The sequence below is a fragment of the Prionailurus viverrinus genome, chromosome E1 (assembly GCF_022837055.1).
Source record: "Prionailurus viverrinus isolate Anna chromosome E1, UM_Priviv_1.0, whole genome shotgun sequence".
Lineage (NCBI taxonomy): Eukaryota > Metazoa > Chordata > Mammalia > Carnivora > Felidae > Prionailurus > Prionailurus viverrinus.
Window position 1 is genome coordinate 2,472,188 of NC_062574.1, and position 18,628 is coordinate 2,490,815.

The following is an 18,628-nucleotide window of genomic DNA, read 5'->3' on the forward strand; positions in this document are numbered from 1 at the left end:
TCTCTCTCTCTTTTTTTTTTTTTTTTTAATGTTTTTGAGAGAGAGGGAGAGAGAGAGAGACAATGCACGAGTAGGGGAGGGGCAGAGAGAGAGAGAGAGACACAGAATGTGAAGCAGGCTGCAGGCTCCGAGCTGTCAGCACGGAGCCGCACGCGGGGCCCGAACCCATGAACCGTGAGATCGTGACCTGAGCCGAAGTCGGAAGCTTAACTGACTGAGCCCCCCAGGCGCCCCCACGGTCTCTCTATTGGGACTTAGGGAACAGTTCTCAGGGTAGCCGAGGGCCATGGCAAGGGGGGCTGGGCATCGAAGGGTGGGGTGCGGGACGGCTGGGACTCCAGGGCAATGTACAGGCTCGGGAATGGGGACCCACATGCTTCTGACCCCTGAGGCATGAACAGAGAGTCAAAAGGCAAACTGCCAGGAAAAAAAATCAATCCTCTGCCCAAGGTCCAGCAGAAGCCGCCTCATTTACCTAGGAGGCGGGCTTCCTCCCGAGGGTGATCCCTGGCTGGGAGGAGCGGGAGCCTCTGGACATTCAGCAGGTGCGGGCCCAAGCCCTGGCCTGGATGTGGGGTGGGAGCAGGCTCGCAGGGGAGCTCGGGGTCAGGAAGCAGGACGCGGCCCCGGGGGGGAGAGGGGGCGCCTGGGTCCAGGGGAGGAACCTTCCAGCGGTAGGGTGCTCGGGGCTGTCTCTTTCTCTCTTTGACCAGAGCCTTATGTAAGAGCTTTTCTCGGGAAACAGGAAGTCCTGCTTGCCAAGTTCAGCACAGGGAGTAGCGCAGGCCTTATTCCAACACACCCGGCCTGGCCCTAACCCCAGAACTCGGCCAGTTTCTGGCTTCCGCGACCCTGGCTCTCCTCCCCATCCGCCCCCTCCCCTCCTTTTGCACGTTCAGTCATTCCCAGCCAACTTGCCCAGAGACCTCTCCCGAGGCTCAGCCAGAGGGTCTCCCACCCTCACCCCTTGACCCCCAAGCTGCCCAGCTTGTCCCTCCATCCCTGCTCTTGGCACTGTGCCCCGGGGCAGCCGACCTTCCCTCCCCCACTCCTGGGGCCCTCCCAGGGTTCCCGTGCTCGGGCTGCTTCCTGGGTGTCACTGGCAGTCCCGTCCTTCCTAGACAGATTGTCACCAAATTCTCCTGAGGCTGGAGAAGGGTGTGGGGGGGAGGGGGGCGGGGGAGCGTGTCTCCAGGCGCCACCGGTCCCGCAGTGGGGTGCCAGGAGCTCCAGCAGTGCCCCTAGCCGGTTTTCCTCCTCCTTCCTTTTTATTCTCAAGTTCCTTTTTATTTCTCCCTTGCGTAACACTCTTCTTCTTCCCTTCTGCACCCCCACCCTCCCCACCACCTCCTCGCCACCCCACTCCTGAGGCCACTGCTCTCTGCAGGGTCCCCGGCTCATGCCAGCCTCGTCTCCTTCCTTGCCAGCCCCCAGAGGGCCACCGGGAGACATGGGGGGCCCGGCCCGAGAGCCGGCGCTCTCAGTCGCCCTCTGGTTGAGTTGGGGGGCGGCTCTAGGGGCTGTGGCGTGTGCCATGGCCCTGCTGACCCAGCAAACAGAGCTGCAAAATCTAAGGAGAGAGGTGACTCGGCTGCAGAGGACTGGAGGGCCCTGCAAGGAGGAAGAAGGGCATCCGTGGCCGAGCCTCCGGGAGCAGGTGAGTGAGGGGAGAAGGGCATGGGGGAGAAAGGGATGGATGGCGGGGCCATCTCCGGACCTCTTGGTTCTAGCCTCTCGGTCTGTAAAGTTTTGAGTAGGTGCGAGAGAGGGTCCCAGGTTTGGAGGTCAAGGGAGCAGCCATTCCGGGAAAGGAAATTGTTAAAGATTAATGCTTCTCGTACCTAACAGATCCTGGAGGAGAGCCAGCACCGAGACTCAGGTTGCTGGGGAAAAGTGCATGAGAGATGTGAGGCACTCCTGGGGCGGAGGGAGGGGGCGGGCTGGGAAGAGAGGCTGCCTGGGACCCTTGCATCTCAGCCTAACCCCGACCCTCTTTCCGTGAGCAGAGCCCTGACGCCCTGGAAGCCTGGGAGAATGGGGAGAGGTCCCGGAGAAAGAGAGCAGTGCTCACCCATAAACAGAAGAGTGAGGCCTCCGGGGTGCAGCCGGGGTGGGAGGTGATCCAGCCGCATGGGGATCTGGGGACGGTTATCCGCAGCCAGGGTGAGGGCGGAGGGGCTGAGCACAGGGCGGCCGGGGCAGGTGGGCACTGCTCAGATTCCCCTCTCTCCTCAGAGAAGCACTCCGTTCTGCACCTTGTCCCCATCAACATCACCTCTAAGGGTGAGCAGTTTTCTTCGATAACGGCTTTCGGGGAAGGGCCGGATTGGGGAACTGGGGGGCTGGCACCTGGGCCCAAGAGACTCCTGGGGGCGAAGAGTGTCTGAGAATGCAGGGAGATCCTGACTGCCCCACCCCTCACCCCCAGAGGACTCTGATGTGACAGAGGTGATCTGGCAACCAGCTCTTAAGCGTGGGAGAAGCCTGGAGGCTCAAGGATACGTTGTTCGAGTCTGGGACACTGGAGTTTATCTGCTGTATAGCCAGGTAATCCCAAACATACCCTACGCCTCATGTGGGGGGCCGGAGGTCCGTTCTCCCAGGGCCCGTAAGTCCTGCTACTGAGAATTCCTGACCCTTCTGTTCATACCAAACTTAGAAGACCCTCCTTCCTTCCTTGGCTCTCTTGTCCAGGCTCCCGAGGCCTCCCAGCACTGAGCCATCTCGTTTCTCCTCCGTTCCCTGCCAGGTCCTGTTCCACGATGTGACTTTCACCATGGGTCAGGTGGTGTCCCGGGAGGGCCGGGGAAGGCAGGAGACGCTATTCCGTTGTATACGAAGTATGCCTTCCAATCCGGACTGGGCCTACAATAGTTGCTACAGTGCAGGTGGGAGCCCTGTGGGCGGTGGAGGGGGTGGGGGTCGTGAGAAGAGCAGGGTCTCTCTGACCCCGGGGGTGGGGGGGGGGTGGTGAGGAGGAAGCTCCGGCAAGGGGTTGGAAGCCTGGGTGGAGAGGTGGCTCTGGAATGAAGGACAGAAAGCGCAAAAGAGGTTGAGCTGGAGAAGGGAGGGGCGACGTCAGTCTGCGTGACCGTGACCTCACTGAGCATCTCTTCTCTCCTCTCAGGTGTCTTCCACCTACACCAAGGGGATATTCTGAGTGTCACAATCCCCCGGGGAAGGGCGAAGCTTAGCCTCTCGCCATCTGGAACCTTCCTGGGCTTTGTGAAACTGTGATTTTGAGGTGGTCTCAAGCTCGGAAGACTGGGGTGGGGACATAGTGGAGGCAGCCAAGAGCTAACAGGAACAGAGGCCTCTTCTAGGGTTGACTGCAACCCTGGGTTTGACGACTCACGAATCTCCGTGCCTCCCTTTTCCCTTTCCGCCCCCATCCCCTGGACTTCGACTTCACGGATATTAAAGAAGTGTAATCTCTTGCTCTCGTCCCCCATCCAGCCCCACATTCTTGGGGGGTGGGGGGAGAAAAGGGGGGCAGTGCCAGGCCTTGGTGGAGACCTACTTTAAGTCCCACTGGAATGCTTCCAGAACAGCACCACCATCTAGCGGCAGCTTGAGAGAAGCAGCCTGCCTGTTGGCAGAAGTCCACGAAGCCTCCCTCCACTCGGGAAACTCCTGGTTCCCCACGCCACACCTCTCTCCAGGTACCCGCTGCCTCCTCCCTCCACAAGAAGCCCCGCCCTCACCTCCCTCTCCACCAACGGGGCCCCGACTCGGCTCCCATCACTATCTCCAGGGGTGTGTTTCTTGTGCGTCCGTCTGGGGGGGGGGGGGGGAGAAGGGGTGCCCGACGACGACGACGACAGTCCCTTTGCAGACACACCACCCTACGGGTGCCAAGTTCCGCCTTTCCTGCCCTCCGCTCCCCTAGCGTGACGGGCCCTCCAAGCCTCTCGGGGCTGGGACGGGTCGCCGGGCAGCCTCGGGTAAATCTTGGCCCGAATGCTGGTCTTCCTTCACTCCTCGAGCTTTCTTTCTGCTCAAGACCCGCTTAAACTTAAATAGGAGAGTAAACGACTTCCACTTCCCCCGCTGCCTTGCCTCAGCCCCGTCCCTGTACCGGGATCTCCCGGCCCTCCCGGCTGTCCTCCGGCGCGCCGCCGGGGACCGAGGTACCAAGGCCCCGGGGTTCGGGCCCCGCCAGCGCCGAGAAGCGCTACGCAGCGGGACACGCAGCGGTGGGGGACGCGCAGGCGCAAAAGGGAACGCGATGGGCTAGTCGCGCGCGGCCGGGAGCAGCCAGCGTGCGCAGGCGCAGCCCTGCACGGGGCTCGGGGGCGGGACGGTCCCGTGGCGTCTACGTTCGGGGGTAGGCGGGACTAGGCGCGCGCTGGCCGCGCCGGCGCTGTTCGCCGGCTGTGACGTACTAATCGTGCGCCGCCAGCGCCGGTGGGCCTGGGGCTCGCGGGAGGGGAAGGAGGAGAAGGAGGAGGAGGAGGGGGAGGTGGTGGAGGTGGAGGCTGGAGCAGAGCAAGCGGCGGCCGCGGCGGGGCGGCTCGGCGGCGCGGCGCGCGGCCCAGAAGCGTTGGAATCCTGAATTGAGAGGGCTGCGCCTGAAGACAGCAGGAGTGGCGGGGCCGCCGCCGTCGCCGGAGAGATGAGCCGGGAAGCTTGAGGCCGGAGACGCCCGCCCTCGGGCCCGTCCGCCCGGCTTCCCCGCTCCCGGTGAGGACGCCCCCTACCCTTCCCCCAGCCCTGCCGCGGCCTCTCCCATTCCTGGATCTCATTCCCACCAAACCGGGGCCCAGGAGGCCCTCGAAGGGGCTTCTTCAGGCCCTCGGGCGCCGAACTGTCCAGGACCAAACCGGTGTGGGACGCATTCTGGCCCCCGGGAGCGGAGCAGGAGAGGGGGCTGGGCCAACCTGGCTCACGCGGCTCAGTTCTGTCCCAGCGGCTTGATCCGGCTGCCTGAGCACCGGTTGGGTTCTCTTTCAGTTTCCCTTAACATTCTTCCGTTTTCGTTAGATTTTACTACCTGAACCGTAGCCCTGGGATCCCCGTTCCCTCCTGAGACGACCTGAGCATGCCCGTACCCTCCCCACCCCACCCCATTCATTCCGAGGTGGTAGAGCACTCACTCTCTCCCCACTCTAGACCCCGGTTTCCCCGTGGAAGCTGTGTCCTCAGGTATCTCTGTGTCCTGTCAGGAGTCTCCTGCTGAGCCATTGCCCTTACTAGGTTCCCAATTAGGAAACTCCTGGTGGCATTAAATACTGACAACAGTGGCTTTAACCTGGGGGTCCGAGAAATAAGATCCTGCTGCTTAGCCATTCTCCCTTGCTCCTCTGCGATCGGGGGAGAGATGGGGGCATGGACTCTGAAGGGCCCCTGTGGATCTTGTTAACCGAAAAGATCGGGAATTCGTAGGGGTTTTGCGCTTTTTCCTCTTTTCTTAGGTTATTTGTATCTGATTCCAGAGGCGGCGTGCTGAGGAAGAGAGGCAGGATCTGGGGTGCGGGGTGTTTGCATTCTGACACTCTAACTGTTGTTTTACAGGCTACCGGAAGATGAAAGAGACTATACAAGGGACCGGGTCTTGGGGGCCTGAGCCTCCTGGACCTGGCGTGGCCCCGGCTTACTCAAGTCCCAGGCGGGAGCGTCTTCGTTGGCCCCCACCCCCTAAACCCCGACTTAAATCGGGTGGAGGGTTTGGGCCAGATCCTGGGTCAGGGACCACAGTGCCAGCCAGACGCCTCCCTGTCCCTCGGCCCTCTTTTGATGCGTCAGCTAGTGAAGAGGAGGAGGAAGAAGAGGACGATGAGGATGAAGATGAGGAAGAGGAAGGGGCAGCTTGGAGGCTGCCCCCCAGATGGGGTCAGCTGGGAACCTCCCAGCGGCCTCGCCCTCCTCGCCCCACTCATCGGAAAACCTGCTCCCAGCGCCGCCGCAGAGCCATGCGAGCCTTCCGGATGCTGCTGTACTCAAAAAGCACCTCGTTGACATTCCACTGGAAGCTTTGGGGGCGCCACCGGGGCCGGCGGCGGAGCCTCGCACACCCCAAGAACCATCTTTCACCCCAGGAAGGGGGTGCGACACCACAGCTGCCATCCCCCTGCTGTCGTTTTGACTCCCCTCGGGGGCCACCTCCGCCCCGGCTCGGTCTGCTAGGTGCTCTCATGGCTGAGGACGGGGTGAGAGGGTCTCCACCAATGTCCTCTGGGCCCCCAGTGGAGGAAGATGGATTAAGGTGGACTCCAAAGTCTCCTCTGGACCCTGACTCCGGTAAGGTGGGAATGGGGTGTGGGAAGGGTGGGGGCAGGGTTCAGATCCAGGAGGATTGGGAGCCTCTTGCTGTGGTGAGAGCCGGGCCTAAGGCAGGTGGGACGGCAGAGCGAGGGAGGGGGTCCAGAATAGCTGTGAAATGTCTTAAGCCCCACTTTGAGCAAGATCTAGGTCTGGGGAGACGGTCCAGGCCGGGCGACAGAGTCCCCGAGCCGAGTAGGCGTCCTGTGTACAGACGAGAACGGGAGATGAGGTTTAGAAAAGTCAGTCTTATTATCCACGCAAGCTCCCTTTTCGTTTGGCCTCTCCGAATAAAGGGGCCCTTTTCTGTGCATCTGCGAAGGGTGCCGCTCTGGTGCTGGGATGGGATTTCTCTGCAGTTACCACCTGTATAGCCGTGTGTGGCATTCGCACTCGGAATGTTTCTTTCGGGGACGCAAGCAGACCATGTCGGGCTGTGTTTTTATCAGTCCCTGGAGTATTTATCGAGCCTTCGGTGTGCACCGGGTGCCGTACTCGGTGCCAGGTATATATGGTGGTGGTAAATGTCTCGGACGTGTGCCTCTCTCCGAGTCTTAGTCTTTTTTTGCTTCTGTGACGAGCACCTCTTCTCTTCAGTTCCTCTGTAACCTGTTAGACATGCTTCTCTCACGCTTTACGGTTTCCATCCCCTAGAGTTCCTATCGGCAGATTCCGTTTCGGTTCCTCCCCGTGGTCTTAGAATTTGTATCTTTTGATCTCACCATTGTTCCTTGATCTTAGCCAATTTCTCATCCCCATCCTGTTTCCCCTGCGCTGTAGGCCTCCTCTCCTGTACTCTTCCCAATGGCTTTGGGGGACCGCCTGGGCCAGAAGGGGAGCGAGGCCTGGCACCCCCTGACGCCAGCATCCTCATCAGCAATGTGTGCAGCATCGGGGACCACGTGGCCCAGGAGCTTTTTCAGGGCTCAGACCTGGGCGCCGCAGAAGAGGCGGAGCGGCCCGGGGAGAAGGCCGGCCAGCACAGCCCCCTGCGAGAGGAGCATGTGACCTGCGTGCAGAGTAAGGGAGCCCAGACGGCCGGGCCTTCTCTTCTCTCAGCCAGCTCCTAAGTTGGAGTGTGGAGGCCTCACACGCTCCTCTTCCTCTCCGCTCAGGCATCTTGGATGAATTCCTTCAGACTTACGGCAGCCTCATTCCCCTCAGCACTGATGAGGTGGTGGAGAAACTGGAGGACATCTTTCAGCAGGAGTTCTCTACACCTTCCAGGTGAGGCAGGACAGGGGGGTCCTCAGAAGAGGGCCGGGGCCTGAGGGGCCCTAGGGGTCAGGGGTCGGGAGAGAATGCTGCCCAGAGGGACCGACTCAGGGGAGGAGGAGGGAGCAGGGACCGAGGGGGAGGAATCTGCAGGTGAAGCGCGAAGCCCCTGTAAGCAGATGGGGGCGGTCCTTCCCCGGGCCCCTGAAACATGCGCCGTGCTCACGTGCCTCCTTCCGAGGAGCGGGCCCTTCAGCAGGCCCTCGGAAGGCTACGCGAGCCCCGACGGGGACTAGTTGAGACAGATCCTGATTCTGGGCAGTAGAAGGTCCTTCTGTATGCCCTAGCCCCCTCGTCTCTTGTGTGACTCCACCCTTGGCCTACTCAGGAAGGGCCTGGTGCTGCAGCTCATCCAGTCGTACCAGCGCATGCCAGGCAACGCCATGGTGAGGGGCTTCCGAGTGGCCTATAAGCGGCACGTGCTGACGATGGACGACCTGGGGACTCTGTACGGACAGAACTGGCTCAATGACCAGGTGAGGAGGAGGGAGAAACGGGCCCCGAAGGGGATTTGGGGAGCAGGGTGTCTGGGGCCCTCTGCTCGGGGGAGCCCTGTGCCCATGCTGCACCCTCCATGGCAAGTTGCCGCCCGTCTTCTCCCCAGGTGATGAACATGTATGGAGACCTGGTCATGGACACGGTCCCTGAAAAGGTAGGCCTGACAGGGTACTTCAGTCCCCAGGAGAACTTCTGCAGATCCCAGCAGCTTTTGCACTCCCTTTGATCTCTTCCCTTTTCACGGAGGGAGGATCTTTGTTTGGGGGAGAGGTGGTAAAAGGCGGTCTGTTAAATTCAAACCTGTAACCTAGGTCCTGAACTTCTCTGTTCCTTTCCCCCCAGTCGGCAGTGGTTCTCCCTGTGGCTCACCCCACCAGTTGGGAGGGGCAGCAGGAAGAGAATTGGGTTTCTGCCCCCAGTGGATTGCAGTGGAGGTTGTTGAAACTGGCCCTCGGAGCCCCAGTGACATGGAGCGGACGGGGCGGAGGAGACTTGGCAGGGAGGCCTGAAGCTCTTTTAACTCCATCCAGCTCTTTTGTGTCATTGGCACAGGTGCATTTCTTCAACAGTTTCTTCTACGATAAACTCCGTACCAAGGGTTATGATGGGGTGAAAAGGTGGACCAAAAACGTGAGTTGCCAGTTCACGTGTATGTGGGTAACGCCTTGCCTGTAAAGGATTAGAGTTCCGCTTTCTAGGAGTCCCTTCCCCGAGGCTGCTCACTCAGTCTTTCAAGTAACATGGGTCTTCTGTGTGTTCGGTACTGTCGTGGGCAGCAAGGACTCGGTGTTAAGTAAGGAAGACTTCTCGCCTTCGTGGAGTGTGAATAAGTAAGTTAAATTTCAGCTAGTGTTAGGCGCCGTGAACAAATTAAAAGGGAGATGTAGTAGCGTGGAATGTGGGTGGCTCCGGGAAGGCCACTCTTCTCTGAGCCTGGAATGACGAGGGCCCGGTCACGTGTGGCTCGGGGGCAAGAGTGGTTTAGGCGAAGGGGACGGCGAGTACGTGGGACACAAGGTGAGACTGGGGGGGGCCCAGAAGGCCCACAGGAGTGTCTGGTGTGGTTGGGGCAGGGTGAGCGGGGGGAATATGATCAGAAGCTTGGCCAGGGCTGATCGCGTGGGGCGTGGAGGCCGCTGTCACCGTGTGCGCTGAGGCGCCGTTGACGAGCCTTAAGCAGGCCGGGAAGAGCCTCCTGTTTTGACGGAGATTGGAAGTGGGGCAAGAGTGGGAGCAGGCGGACTAACTAGGAGGCGAGCAAAGAAGGCGAGACAGACGCTCGACCAGGATGCTGAGGGAGGAGCAGGAGCGCTCTCTAGGATGGGTTTTGCAGGTAGAACCGAAGTACTTTCTGGCGGGTTGGACGAGGGCACGAAGAAAAGCTCGGAATCGGGGTGATGCCTGGGTTTGTAGCAGACGTTACTGGGGAAGACGGGAGAGAGCACGTTTGGCGAGGGGGAAAAGATAGTTCTCGTTAGTTTCCCTGCCCTGCAATTCCAAGGCCAGGAAATTTCTACAGTGAGGTAGGACCGTGGGCTGCAGCATTTCTTAGTTTCTGTCCCCAGGCTCAGGAGCTCACACCCTCCCCGACCTGGCAGGCCTACTGCTCCCGATAGAGGTGGGGGGACCTACAGTGAAAGAACTTGGCCTCCGCATACTGCATCTGAGTCCCACCTCTGCCCCTTCCGTGACCTTCAGCGAGTTGCCTAGTCGTCTCAGCTGCCGTTTCCTCCGTTAGATCGAGGGAGAGAACTTCCTCGGAGGATTGTTGTGGTAACTGACCGACCACTTGCCGGGGACCCAGCGTTGTCCTCGGTGTGACTTAATTCTCAGAACAAACAGAGGAGGTAGCGGCTGTCGTTTCCAGCCTTTTACAGTGAAGAGAACGGAGGCGTATAGAGTGGCTCGCCCATGGCCACGAGCTAGGAAAGGCAGGAGCTAGATCTAAACCCCCGCAGTCTGGCTCCAGAGTGCCGAGCCTCGGTTCTTCGCTCCTGAGCGCTGGTACCTTTAATGTGTGGAAAGTACCCGGGCCATCCTGGGCTCTCAGGTGTGTGCTCTGACACCGCCCCTTCCGGTGGAGGGCTGGGCCTTGTGCCCTCCCATGCGGCTTCCTGCCAGCGCCTCCACTGGTCTCTAGACCCCTCATGACGGTAGGCAGGACTCCCGTGCCCTCTGACCAGACCCCTGGCACTGCCCCCCTTAGGTGGACATCTTCAATAAGGAGCTACTGCTGATCCCCATCCACCTGGAGGTGCATTGGTCCCTCATCTCGGTTGACGTGAGGCGACGCACCATCACCTACTTTGACTCGCAGCGCACCCTGAACCGCCGCTGCCCTAAGGTCTGAGTGGGAAGGAGGGAGGCGGGAAGAGTGGGGAGGAAATCCAGTGGCGGCACTCGCGGCGGAAGGGTGGGCCTGGGGCCTCTGAGGAGCACACCTGGGCTTGGTGCCTGTGACCACCATACCCCGGGCTCCTGTGGGAGACACCGGGCATCGCTCCCTCCTTTTCTCCGTCTGCACAGCATATTGCCAAGTACCTACAGGCAGAGGCCGTGAAGAAAGACCGGCTGGATTTCCACCAGGGCTGGAAAGGTTACTTCAAAATGGTAAGTTTCTAGAGGGAGGAGTACGGGGTGGTGACAGAGGTAAGGCAGGAGGCAGAAGTTGAGGCCACACCCCTAGGAGCCTCCAAACGAAGGGCCTGCCTTCTTCTCCTTTTCTAGAATGTGGCCAGGCAGAATAATGACAGTGACTGCGGTGCCTTTGTGTTACAGGTAAGCAGATGGCAGTTGGGTTAAAGGGCTGGGCAAGAGGAGGGAGGCTGTTCTGCAACCCGCCCCCGCCCCGTTGCTCACAGCCCCTTGTGGAGCAGAGAGTAACCTTAGGTGTCAGAAAGCGCAAACATGGATTTCGTCGGCTCTCCTGGCTTCCCCGTCCCACATGGGGACTGGGTCTCTTGCTCCTTGGTCTCTGGCCCTAAGAAGAGTAGCCTCCTAACCGCCAATGCACAGTATTTTAACACCGGGTATTTCAGGTACTAAGAGCAGTGATTTTAGACTTTGAGCCCCAGGTTGGGGCACCTTGGCTCCCTTTGTGAAATGTGGATGTTCTCTGAAAGTTCCAGGGAGGTGGATCTCACTCAAGCGAAGGGGGTAGCACAGGTCCTGACTTGGGGGTGGGGGTGGGGGGTGCTCACGGCCTGCTTTGTTAACACCCAGTACTGCAAGCACCTGGCGCTGGCCCAGCCGTTCAGCTTCACCCAGCAGGACATGCCCAAACTTCGTCGGCAGATCTACAAGGAGCTGTGTCACTGCAAACTCACTGTGTGAGCCTTGGATCCCAGGCCTCAAGCCCGTTTATGAATGGGCGTGGGGACATGGGGGACCCTTCCTTCCCAAGAAACTCCCATTCCTTTCCTCTCTTGCCTCTCCGCACCCAGTTCCCTTTTGGTTTTTCATATTTAAATGTTTTAATTGATTTCTGTATTTTTTTTTTTCCTTTTGAGAGAATACTTGTTGATTTCTGATGTTCAGGGGGTGGCCATGAAAAAGCCTCTTTTTTCTCTGTGCCCTGGGGGAGCGTGGCCTTGCGGCCTGGGTGGGGCAGCCATCCATCCCCCTTCTGTGTGCAGGGGCGGGGGCAGGAAAATCTGTGCTGGGGGTGGAGGGCGGGCAAGGGGATTCCGGCCTGCCAGATCTTCAAACTTTTTTTTATATATATATATAAATGCCACGGTCCTGCTCTGGTCAATAAAGGATCCTTTGGAGATACACAGTGGTGGTCGTCCTTAAGGGGCATCAAACTAGTGGATATGCTCGCTCTCAGGCTTTGATTCGGCAGCCCCTGTTAGCTCCCCTTTTCGTGGGCATGGAGACCTCAGCCTTCCACCCCTGGCTCGCTGGCCAGCACCCTGTCTTCATCATCCCTAAAGCGTCCCGTAAGGGAGCTTGAGAGGTGCTGGAGCTGGGCAACAGGACACTTCAGAGAGCCAGCCAAAGTTCATGACAGCGACCCCAAATGCTGGGGAAGCCAGGAAGTCGGCTGTTCCATCCCTGTCCCTCCCTGTGGCCGGGGGGGTGGGGAGGGGGGGAGCCCTGTCGCGGGGGCGTACCGCCTGATCCCATCATCCCCGGCACCCCCGGAACGGGGCGGGACGGTGTCCGATCTACCTTTGCTCCAGGAGAGAACGGAACAGAATGTAGGTCCAGGGCAGACTCAGAGCAGAGGCGAAGGGAAGCGGCGGTCTCTGGAGCCCGGAAGTCCCTGGAGGCTGAAACCTCGCCCCTCTCGCGTGATAGGGCGCGCTGGGCCACATGACCAAGGCGCTCTCGCCTCCGCACGTGTAGGGGCGCTGGGCCCCAAGATGGCTGCCAGGCCTCGAGGCCCGACTCCCATATGTCACTTCCGTACCGGCGAGAAAGGCGGGCCCCAGAGCCAATGGGGCCGCGGGGCGGGTCTTCCGCTTGACAGATGTCCAGGCGATCCAATGGTGGCCGCGTGCCGGAGCTCCTGCGAGCTGACGTCACGCCGAGTCGCTGAACGCCGGCGGGCGGGGCCGAGGTGGCCAAGCCAATGCGATGGCTGGGGCGGGGTCGGGCGCTCTATAAGTTGTCGATAGGCGGGCACTCCGCCCTAGTTTCTAAGGATCATGTCTGCGAGTCAGGATTCCCGGTAAGAAACCCTTTTGCAAGAGGTCGAGGCTACTTACCCAGCCGCTCCCTCCCGAGGGCCCCGCGGGGGGGAGCTGAGGCCCACCGCCCTGGGCACCCCTCCCCCCCACCCGGGGTTGCGGGGCAGCCACGCCGGGAGGCCCGGTCCTGGGGAGCGAGTAGGCGCGGCCCGCCGGGAGGCCGGCGCCGAGCGCCAGGCGAGGCCGCGGCCGGGCGTGGGAGGCGGAGGCGGCCGCCGCCGCGTGTGGCCCGAGCCGGCGGGTCCGGGCGCCTCTCTGCCTGAGGGAGGGCTCGCGCGCGCTCGGGATTCCGGAGGGTTCCGACGGGACCACTCGCCGGAGCGGGGACGCCCGGGTCCTGCGAGCCGGGCGCGTCGTCGCGCGGAGCGATGGGTCGGGGCGGAAGAAGCCGGCCGTTCAGTGTGCTGGTTTTCTTGACGGCCAGGACCGAGCCTGACCCCGAGGAGCGGCCGCGTGAGGCACCGGGAGCCCACCCGGCGCCGGGCGGGCGGGTCCATTTTGCCGCACGAGCCGGGCAATTGGCAAACTGCGGATGGGCAGGTCCACTTTCCTTCGGGGGTGAGCGGCCTGAGGTATGGGAGGGCGACGCCATTTCGCGACGGGGGCGGGCGGGATGTGGATTGTGCCGTGGCGGGGGGCGGGGGGAGACGCCGCTGGGTGGTCGAGGGAGCGAGCACATGGCGGCCCGAGGGGCTCCCCTCCCCCAGCCCGCTTCGCTTCTCAGTGTTGTGCAATCTGCCCCTTCGCTAGCTCGGCTGGGGCTCATTGTGCGCGAGGCCGCCACCGCCCGCGGCCTCCCACATCCGGGCACCGCGAGGGGGGGAGACGGGCTGGAGGGGGTGGGGGAGGGCGCGGGCGGAGTGACGTGGGGGGAAGGGGATGTCCTACCCTCGCATCGGGGAGGTGCGGGGCGGGACTTCCGGCGCGCCGGGGCCGCGGTGGGAGGTGCACGCGCTCGGACTCGGAGCGGCCCGGCCCCGGACACGTGGGCCCGGCCGCGGGGACCACCTCCGGTCCCCCGGAAGCGCCGACGCCGTTCCTTCCAGCCTCCGGGCCTTCGGGGGTTGGGTCGTCCCCTCGGTGGCGGGGGCCAGAGGCCTGACTCGGTTGTAAATTGAGCACTGTGTCTCCTGGGGACCAGGATGGGGTCGGGTCGGGGAGCGTGGGCTGATGGCATCGTGCGAGGCCGGTTGCTGGTAGGAAGAGCCTGGCCGTCGGGATTTCTGGCGTCTCAGTCGGCCTACTTCTACTTTAAACCAACAGATCCAGAGACAATGGCCCCGATGGGATGGAGCCCGAAGGCGTCATCGAGGTGAGATTGCACTCCTGAGCCACTGTCTTTAGTCCCTGGGAAAGGCAGTGTCTCCTGGTTTCTGGAGAGCTGCTTGCCTAACTCCCAAGTAGGTGACTTCTCCTACCCATCCTAAGTCCTTTCCAGTGATCTGTTCCAAATCGGTAGGTCCCTGAGTGTGTGTGAAGCACGTCCTGTGTGTTGAGTCTCCTCTCTCCTATACTGTCCAGCCTCTCCTCTTACAAGCGGACCGGCCCCTTAGAGTGACTTCCCAGACCGCGTAGAGCCAACCAGCTTCCCAGGTGGGAGGAGAGGCTGTGGGCCCTGGAGGCTTTGGTCCTGTTTGCTCCGCTTCTGGGACACCGTGTCGCCTCTTCTACCATTTGAATTGTTTTGTGCCCCACAGAGTAACTGGAACGAGATCGTTGACAGCTTTGACGACATGAACCTCTCCGAGTCCCTTCTCCGGGGCATCTATGCCTATGGTTTCGAGAAGCCTTCTGCCATCCAGCAGCGAGCCATTCTTCCTTGTATCAAGGGTAAGACAAGATCCCTCTGCCCCAGAATGAGTTCTGCATGGTCCCTGACCTGGGTGGAGTGGCACCTGGTCAGTGGTGCCAGCCTCATATCAGTCTGGGGCAAAGCAATTCCTTGTTTATCCCAGCTTGGCTTTTGGTTTGTGCCGGTGCCTGGTTCATGCCCTGGACACACGGATGGCTGGTTGGATTTCAGTAAGGTGGTATTTTAGCCAGTTCTTCACTGCTATTGGTATTTTAGGTCAAAGGTCAATTCTGGGCAGTCCTAAATGAATGAATAATCTAACTTGGTTTCCAGATGTTCCCATTTGGGCAGTAGGTTGTGGCGCGGTAAAGTCTGGGAGGCACTAAATGCTTGGCACTTAGCTCTTATCAATTGCTTGTTGACTGAGCAGAGCCTTGAACGTCTGTCTCCTGATAGCAACGTGTACATACTCTCACGTCAAGTTTCTTCTACTCTGTTTAGGTTATGATGTGATCGCTCAAGCCCAGTCTGGGACTGGGAAAACAGCCACTTTTGCCATATCGATTCTGCAACAGATTGAATTGGATCTCAAGGCCACACAGGCCTTGGTCCTGGCGCCCACTAGAGAGCTGGCTCAGCAGGTGAGCGTGTGGCTTCCCTCCCCAGGAGGGTGCTCTGGGAAGGAGCATAATCAAAAAGTCCGAGGTGTGCTCCCTAAGGGCCACCACCTCAATCAAGATCTGAAGCGTTGGGGAAGAGATCTAAAGAAAATGAGCCAAGGCCTGCTGGGTGTCTGAAGGCTGGCTGGGGTTAATTATATGCCCTTTCCTACCGAACAATAAGCATCGTTACCTCCGCCCATTTCCTGAGTCCAGGGAAAAGGCAGCTAGGTGGAGTCCGGCTGGCTGAGCAAGTTTGGTGGCTGTTGTGTGAACAAACCCCCTGGTGATGGGCAAAGAGACACCTCGGTGATGGTGCTGCTCTTATATCAGCCTGGGGCAGAGCAGACGCAGTCCTTTGTTCATCCTAGCTTGATGCCTGGGTTGGTGGCCAGAGCTGTTTCATGCCTGGGGCACATGAAATCCTAATGATAGACTTTTCTTGGGTCTCGGAGGAGAGAGAATGAGAAACGTTCGTTTCCTAGTTCTTTTTAAACCCTCGGTGGGGAAGTTCCGATTCTCTGCTAACTTGTAGATACAGGTGAAGTGAGTAAAGAAGTTCGGGAAGGATTCCTTAGGGCATTAATGGGCAGAACACACCTTTTTCAAGAGCGAACATGGCATCTAGCATCGATCGGTTCAGTGGCAGAAGGACGCAGGTAGAGGTCATTCTGTCCACCAAACTGGTCGCTTTGAGATCGAATGAATGGGTCGCTCTTGGCTTTTAGAAAGGGCTGTTACTGTGAATCCTTGTATTCTTCGGGACCAGACCGAGTTCAGATCCTGTGCCTGCCCCTTCTTGGCAGCGTGGTCTTAAATGAAGTTGTCTGCTTGTTTCTTGTCCGGGAAGTGAGTTTAACGGCGCCTGTGTGATCTGGAGAATGACACGAGAAGCCTTTCCGGTGGGGTCTGACACGGTTGTAGCTAATCTACGGGTCCTTCTGTTTCTCTGGGTTCAGATACAGAAGGTGGTCATGGCGTTGGGAGATTACATGGGTGCCTCCTGCCATGCCTGCATCGGAGGGACCAATGTACGTGCCGAGGTGCAGAAGCTTCAGATGGAAGCACCCCATATCATTGTGGGGACCCCGGGACGTGTGTTCGACATGCTTAACCGGAGATACCTATGTGAGTGTCAGCCTTCTGCTTCCCCGTCTTCCCTGTCCTCCCCTGACTACAACCTCGTCCCCTAGGCCGTCTGTTTTCGCCAGTGGAAGAGTTGCTCTGTGATGAACCCATGCGTGTCATCTGAGCCTGGCTTGGCTCCCCTGTCTTCTCAGCCCGGGGAGTGTTCTACTTCCCAGGCCTGTCGCCTGGCCTGGCACGGGGGTCCCAGGCAAAGGATCAGCCTTTGTATTCTGAGAGCAGACCTCTCGTCCATTCTTTCTCTGGAGGTTGAAGCCTGACTTCATAGTTCTCTAGTTTTTTACCTGTTGTTTTTCCTGTCGTAGCTCCCAAATACATCAAGATGTTTGTGCTGGATGAAGCTGACGAAATGTTAAGCCGCGGGTTCAAGGACCAGATCTATGACATATTCCAGAAGCTCAACAGTAACACCCAGGTGAGCAAGCCGTTAGAGACTGGTGTGGTTGGGGGGGGGGGGGATAGGACAGCGCTGGCAAGTGCCAGAGAAACCACAGGAATTCCGCGTTTCTCGTCTCGGGCCTCTTTACACGCCGGCTTCTGTTTGAGGGGGCAGGCATCGTGGAGGAGCCCCTACCCCGAGGCTTCCCTCTTCCCTTAGGTGGTCTTGCTGTCTGCTACGATGCCTTCCGATGTGCTCGAGGTGACCAAGAAGTTCATGAGGGACCCCATTCGAATTCTGGTCAAGAAGGAGGAGTTGACCCTGGAGGGTATCCGCCAGTTCTACATCAATGTGGAACGAGAGGTGGGGCCCGGGGCAGGGGGCGGGCCTGGTGGTGCCTCGTTGGTACAGCCCCTGACTGATCTCCCCGCCCCTGCCCCGCCCCCCTCCAGGAGTGGAAGCTGGACACACTGTGCGACTTGTACGAGACCCTGACCATCACGCAGGCAGTCATCTTCATCAACACCCGAAGGAAGGTCGATTGGCTCACCGAGAAGATGCACGCCCGAGACTTCACCGTGTCCGCCATGGTGAGTTCTCTCCACCTGGCTACCGGCAGCGCGTGCGTCCGCGCCCTGCTCACCGCCGGTCCTCAGGACGCACCCTCCATTTCCTGTTCCAGCACGGAGACATGGACCAAAAGGAGCGAGACGTCATCATGAGGGAGTTCCGCTCTGGCTCTAGCAGAGTATTGATCACCACTGACCTGCTGGTGAGTAGGGCGGGCTTGGGAGAAGACTGGGAAGGAAGAAGGGAAAATCCAAGGTGATTCCCTCTCCAAGGGGCCTGCTCGTGCCCCTCTTCAGGAAAGTAGCAGCTTGGAACAGAACCTGGCAAGCCTCAGGCCGTTGGGGGAGGGGAGGTTTGTTTCCTTTGCCTGCCTTCGGCTGCCTACACCGCGCTCCGGCCCCTCCTGCACCGATACTGTGCTCCTCTCTTTTCCCTTGCTCACCTCTCGTTCACACGCTGACCCGTCCTCTCCTTTGCCCCAGGCCAGAGGCATTGACGTCCAGCAGGTTTCCTTAGTCATCAACTACGACCTTCCCACCAACAGGGAAAACTACATCCACAGGTAAGTGTGGCTCTGGAACGTGGCCTCCCCTCTCCCTGTGCTGCGGCTCCACCCTCCCCCGGCCCCCCTTCCCTTCATCCTACCTACCGAGGCGCCCTGTTTTCCGCCAGAATTGGTCGCGGTGGTCGATTTGGCCGTAAGGGTGTGGCTATCAACATGGTGACAGAAGAAGACAAGAGGACACTTCGAGACATCGAGACGTTCTACAACACTTCCATTGAGGAGATGCCCCTCAATGTTGCTGACCTCATCTGAGGGGCTGTCCTGCGCCCTGGCCCTACCCAGGCTTCAGTCCTTGGGGGGCTGAAGAGGAGCAGGAGGGGGGAGGGAAGGGAGCCAAGGGATGGACATCTTGTCATTTTTTTTTCTTTTTTTTTTTTCTTTGAATAAATGTCACTTTTTGAGGCAAAAGGAGGAACCGTGAACATTTTAGACACCCTTTTCTTTGGGGCAGATTCCTGCCCCAGGCGCCGTCTCTTCTCCCAAAAACACTAATCCGTGTCCGTAACCCACTCAGCCTCCAAACCCCAGAGGCTCTCCCCCACCCAGCTGCCCGCCTCTAAAGAGGATTCAAGGGGCGATAGTGTCACCCAACCTCATTTGCTGGACCAAATCTGGAGAACCCTTGAGCTAGGTGGCCCATGGGGTTGTCCCCAGGTGGGGGGAGCAGGGGAGAGAAAATGGTAGCCATTTTTACATTGTTTTGTATAGTATTTATTGATTCAGGAAACAAACAACAAAATTCTGAATAAAATGACTTGGAAACTGCCTGTTGGGCTTCTCATTTCTTGC

At 59.6% G+C, this 18,628-nt stretch overlaps 3 protein-coding genes and 4 non-coding genes across 7 annotated transcripts; all 7 read left to right on the forward strand.

Moving 5' to 3' along the window:
• The first annotated feature begins 640 nt into the window (after positions 1 to 640).
• TNFSF13 (TNF superfamily member 13) lies at positions 641 to 3,439 on the forward strand. Its single transcript, XM_047833757.1, has 6 exons — positions 641 to 1,657; positions 2,007 to 2,085; positions 2,236 to 2,283; positions 2,429 to 2,547; positions 2,750 to 2,888; positions 3,128 to 3,439. Exons 1-6 carry the CDS (start codon positions 1,400 to 1,402, stop codon positions 3,235 to 3,237), a joined length of 753 nt encoding a protein of 250 aa, XP_047689713.1. The 5' UTR covers positions 641 to 1,399; the 3' UTR covers positions 3,238 to 3,439.
• A 1,105-nt stretch (positions 3,440 to 4,544) lies between these two features.
• On the forward strand, positions 4,545 to 11,777 carry SENP3 (SUMO specific peptidase 3). The gene is made up of 11 exons (XM_047833753.1): positions 4,545 to 4,683; positions 5,515 to 6,240; positions 7,042 to 7,281; positions 7,377 to 7,488; positions 7,865 to 8,012; positions 8,141 to 8,188; positions 8,587 to 8,664; positions 10,241 to 10,378; positions 10,561 to 10,644; positions 10,762 to 10,812; positions 11,257 to 11,777. Exons 2-11 carry the CDS (start codon positions 5,526 to 5,528, stop codon positions 11,365 to 11,367), a joined length of 1,725 nt encoding a protein of 574 aa, XP_047689709.1. The 5' UTR covers positions 4,545 to 4,683; positions 5,515 to 5,525; the 3' UTR covers positions 11,368 to 11,777.
• Positions 11,778 to 12,609: 832 nt separating this feature from the next.
• Positions 12,610 to 18,606, forward strand: EIF4A1 (eukaryotic translation initiation factor 4A1). Its single transcript, XM_047833754.1, has 11 exons — positions 12,610 to 12,709; positions 13,992 to 14,040; positions 14,426 to 14,558; positions 15,022 to 15,161; positions 16,139 to 16,307; positions 16,631 to 16,740; positions 16,924 to 17,067; positions 17,157 to 17,294; positions 17,387 to 17,476; positions 17,757 to 17,836; positions 17,947 to 18,606. Exons 1-11 carry the CDS (start codon positions 12,687 to 12,689, stop codon positions 18,089 to 18,091), a joined length of 1,221 nt encoding a protein of 406 aa, XP_047689710.1. The 5' UTR covers positions 12,610 to 12,686; the 3' UTR covers positions 18,092 to 18,606.
• LOC125152254 (small nucleolar RNA SNORA48) lies at positions 14,598 to 14,732 on the forward strand. The gene has a single exon (XR_007147110.1). It is a non-coding gene; the product is annotated as a small nucleolar RNA SNORA48 (small nucleolar RNA).
• On the forward strand, positions 15,459 to 15,600 carry LOC125152256 (small nucleolar RNA SNORA48). Its single transcript, XR_007147112.1, has one exon. It is a non-coding gene; the product is annotated as a small nucleolar RNA SNORA48 (small nucleolar RNA).
• LOC125152262 (small nucleolar RNA SNORD10) lies at positions 16,401 to 16,545 on the forward strand. Its single transcript, XR_007147118.1, has one exon. It is a non-coding gene; the product is annotated as a small nucleolar RNA SNORD10 (small nucleolar RNA).
• LOC125152239 (small nucleolar RNA SNORA67) lies at positions 17,523 to 17,663 on the forward strand. Its single transcript, XR_007147095.1, has one exon. It is a non-coding gene; the product is annotated as a small nucleolar RNA SNORA67 (small nucleolar RNA).
• Positions 18,607 to 18,628: the final 22 nt, after the last annotated feature.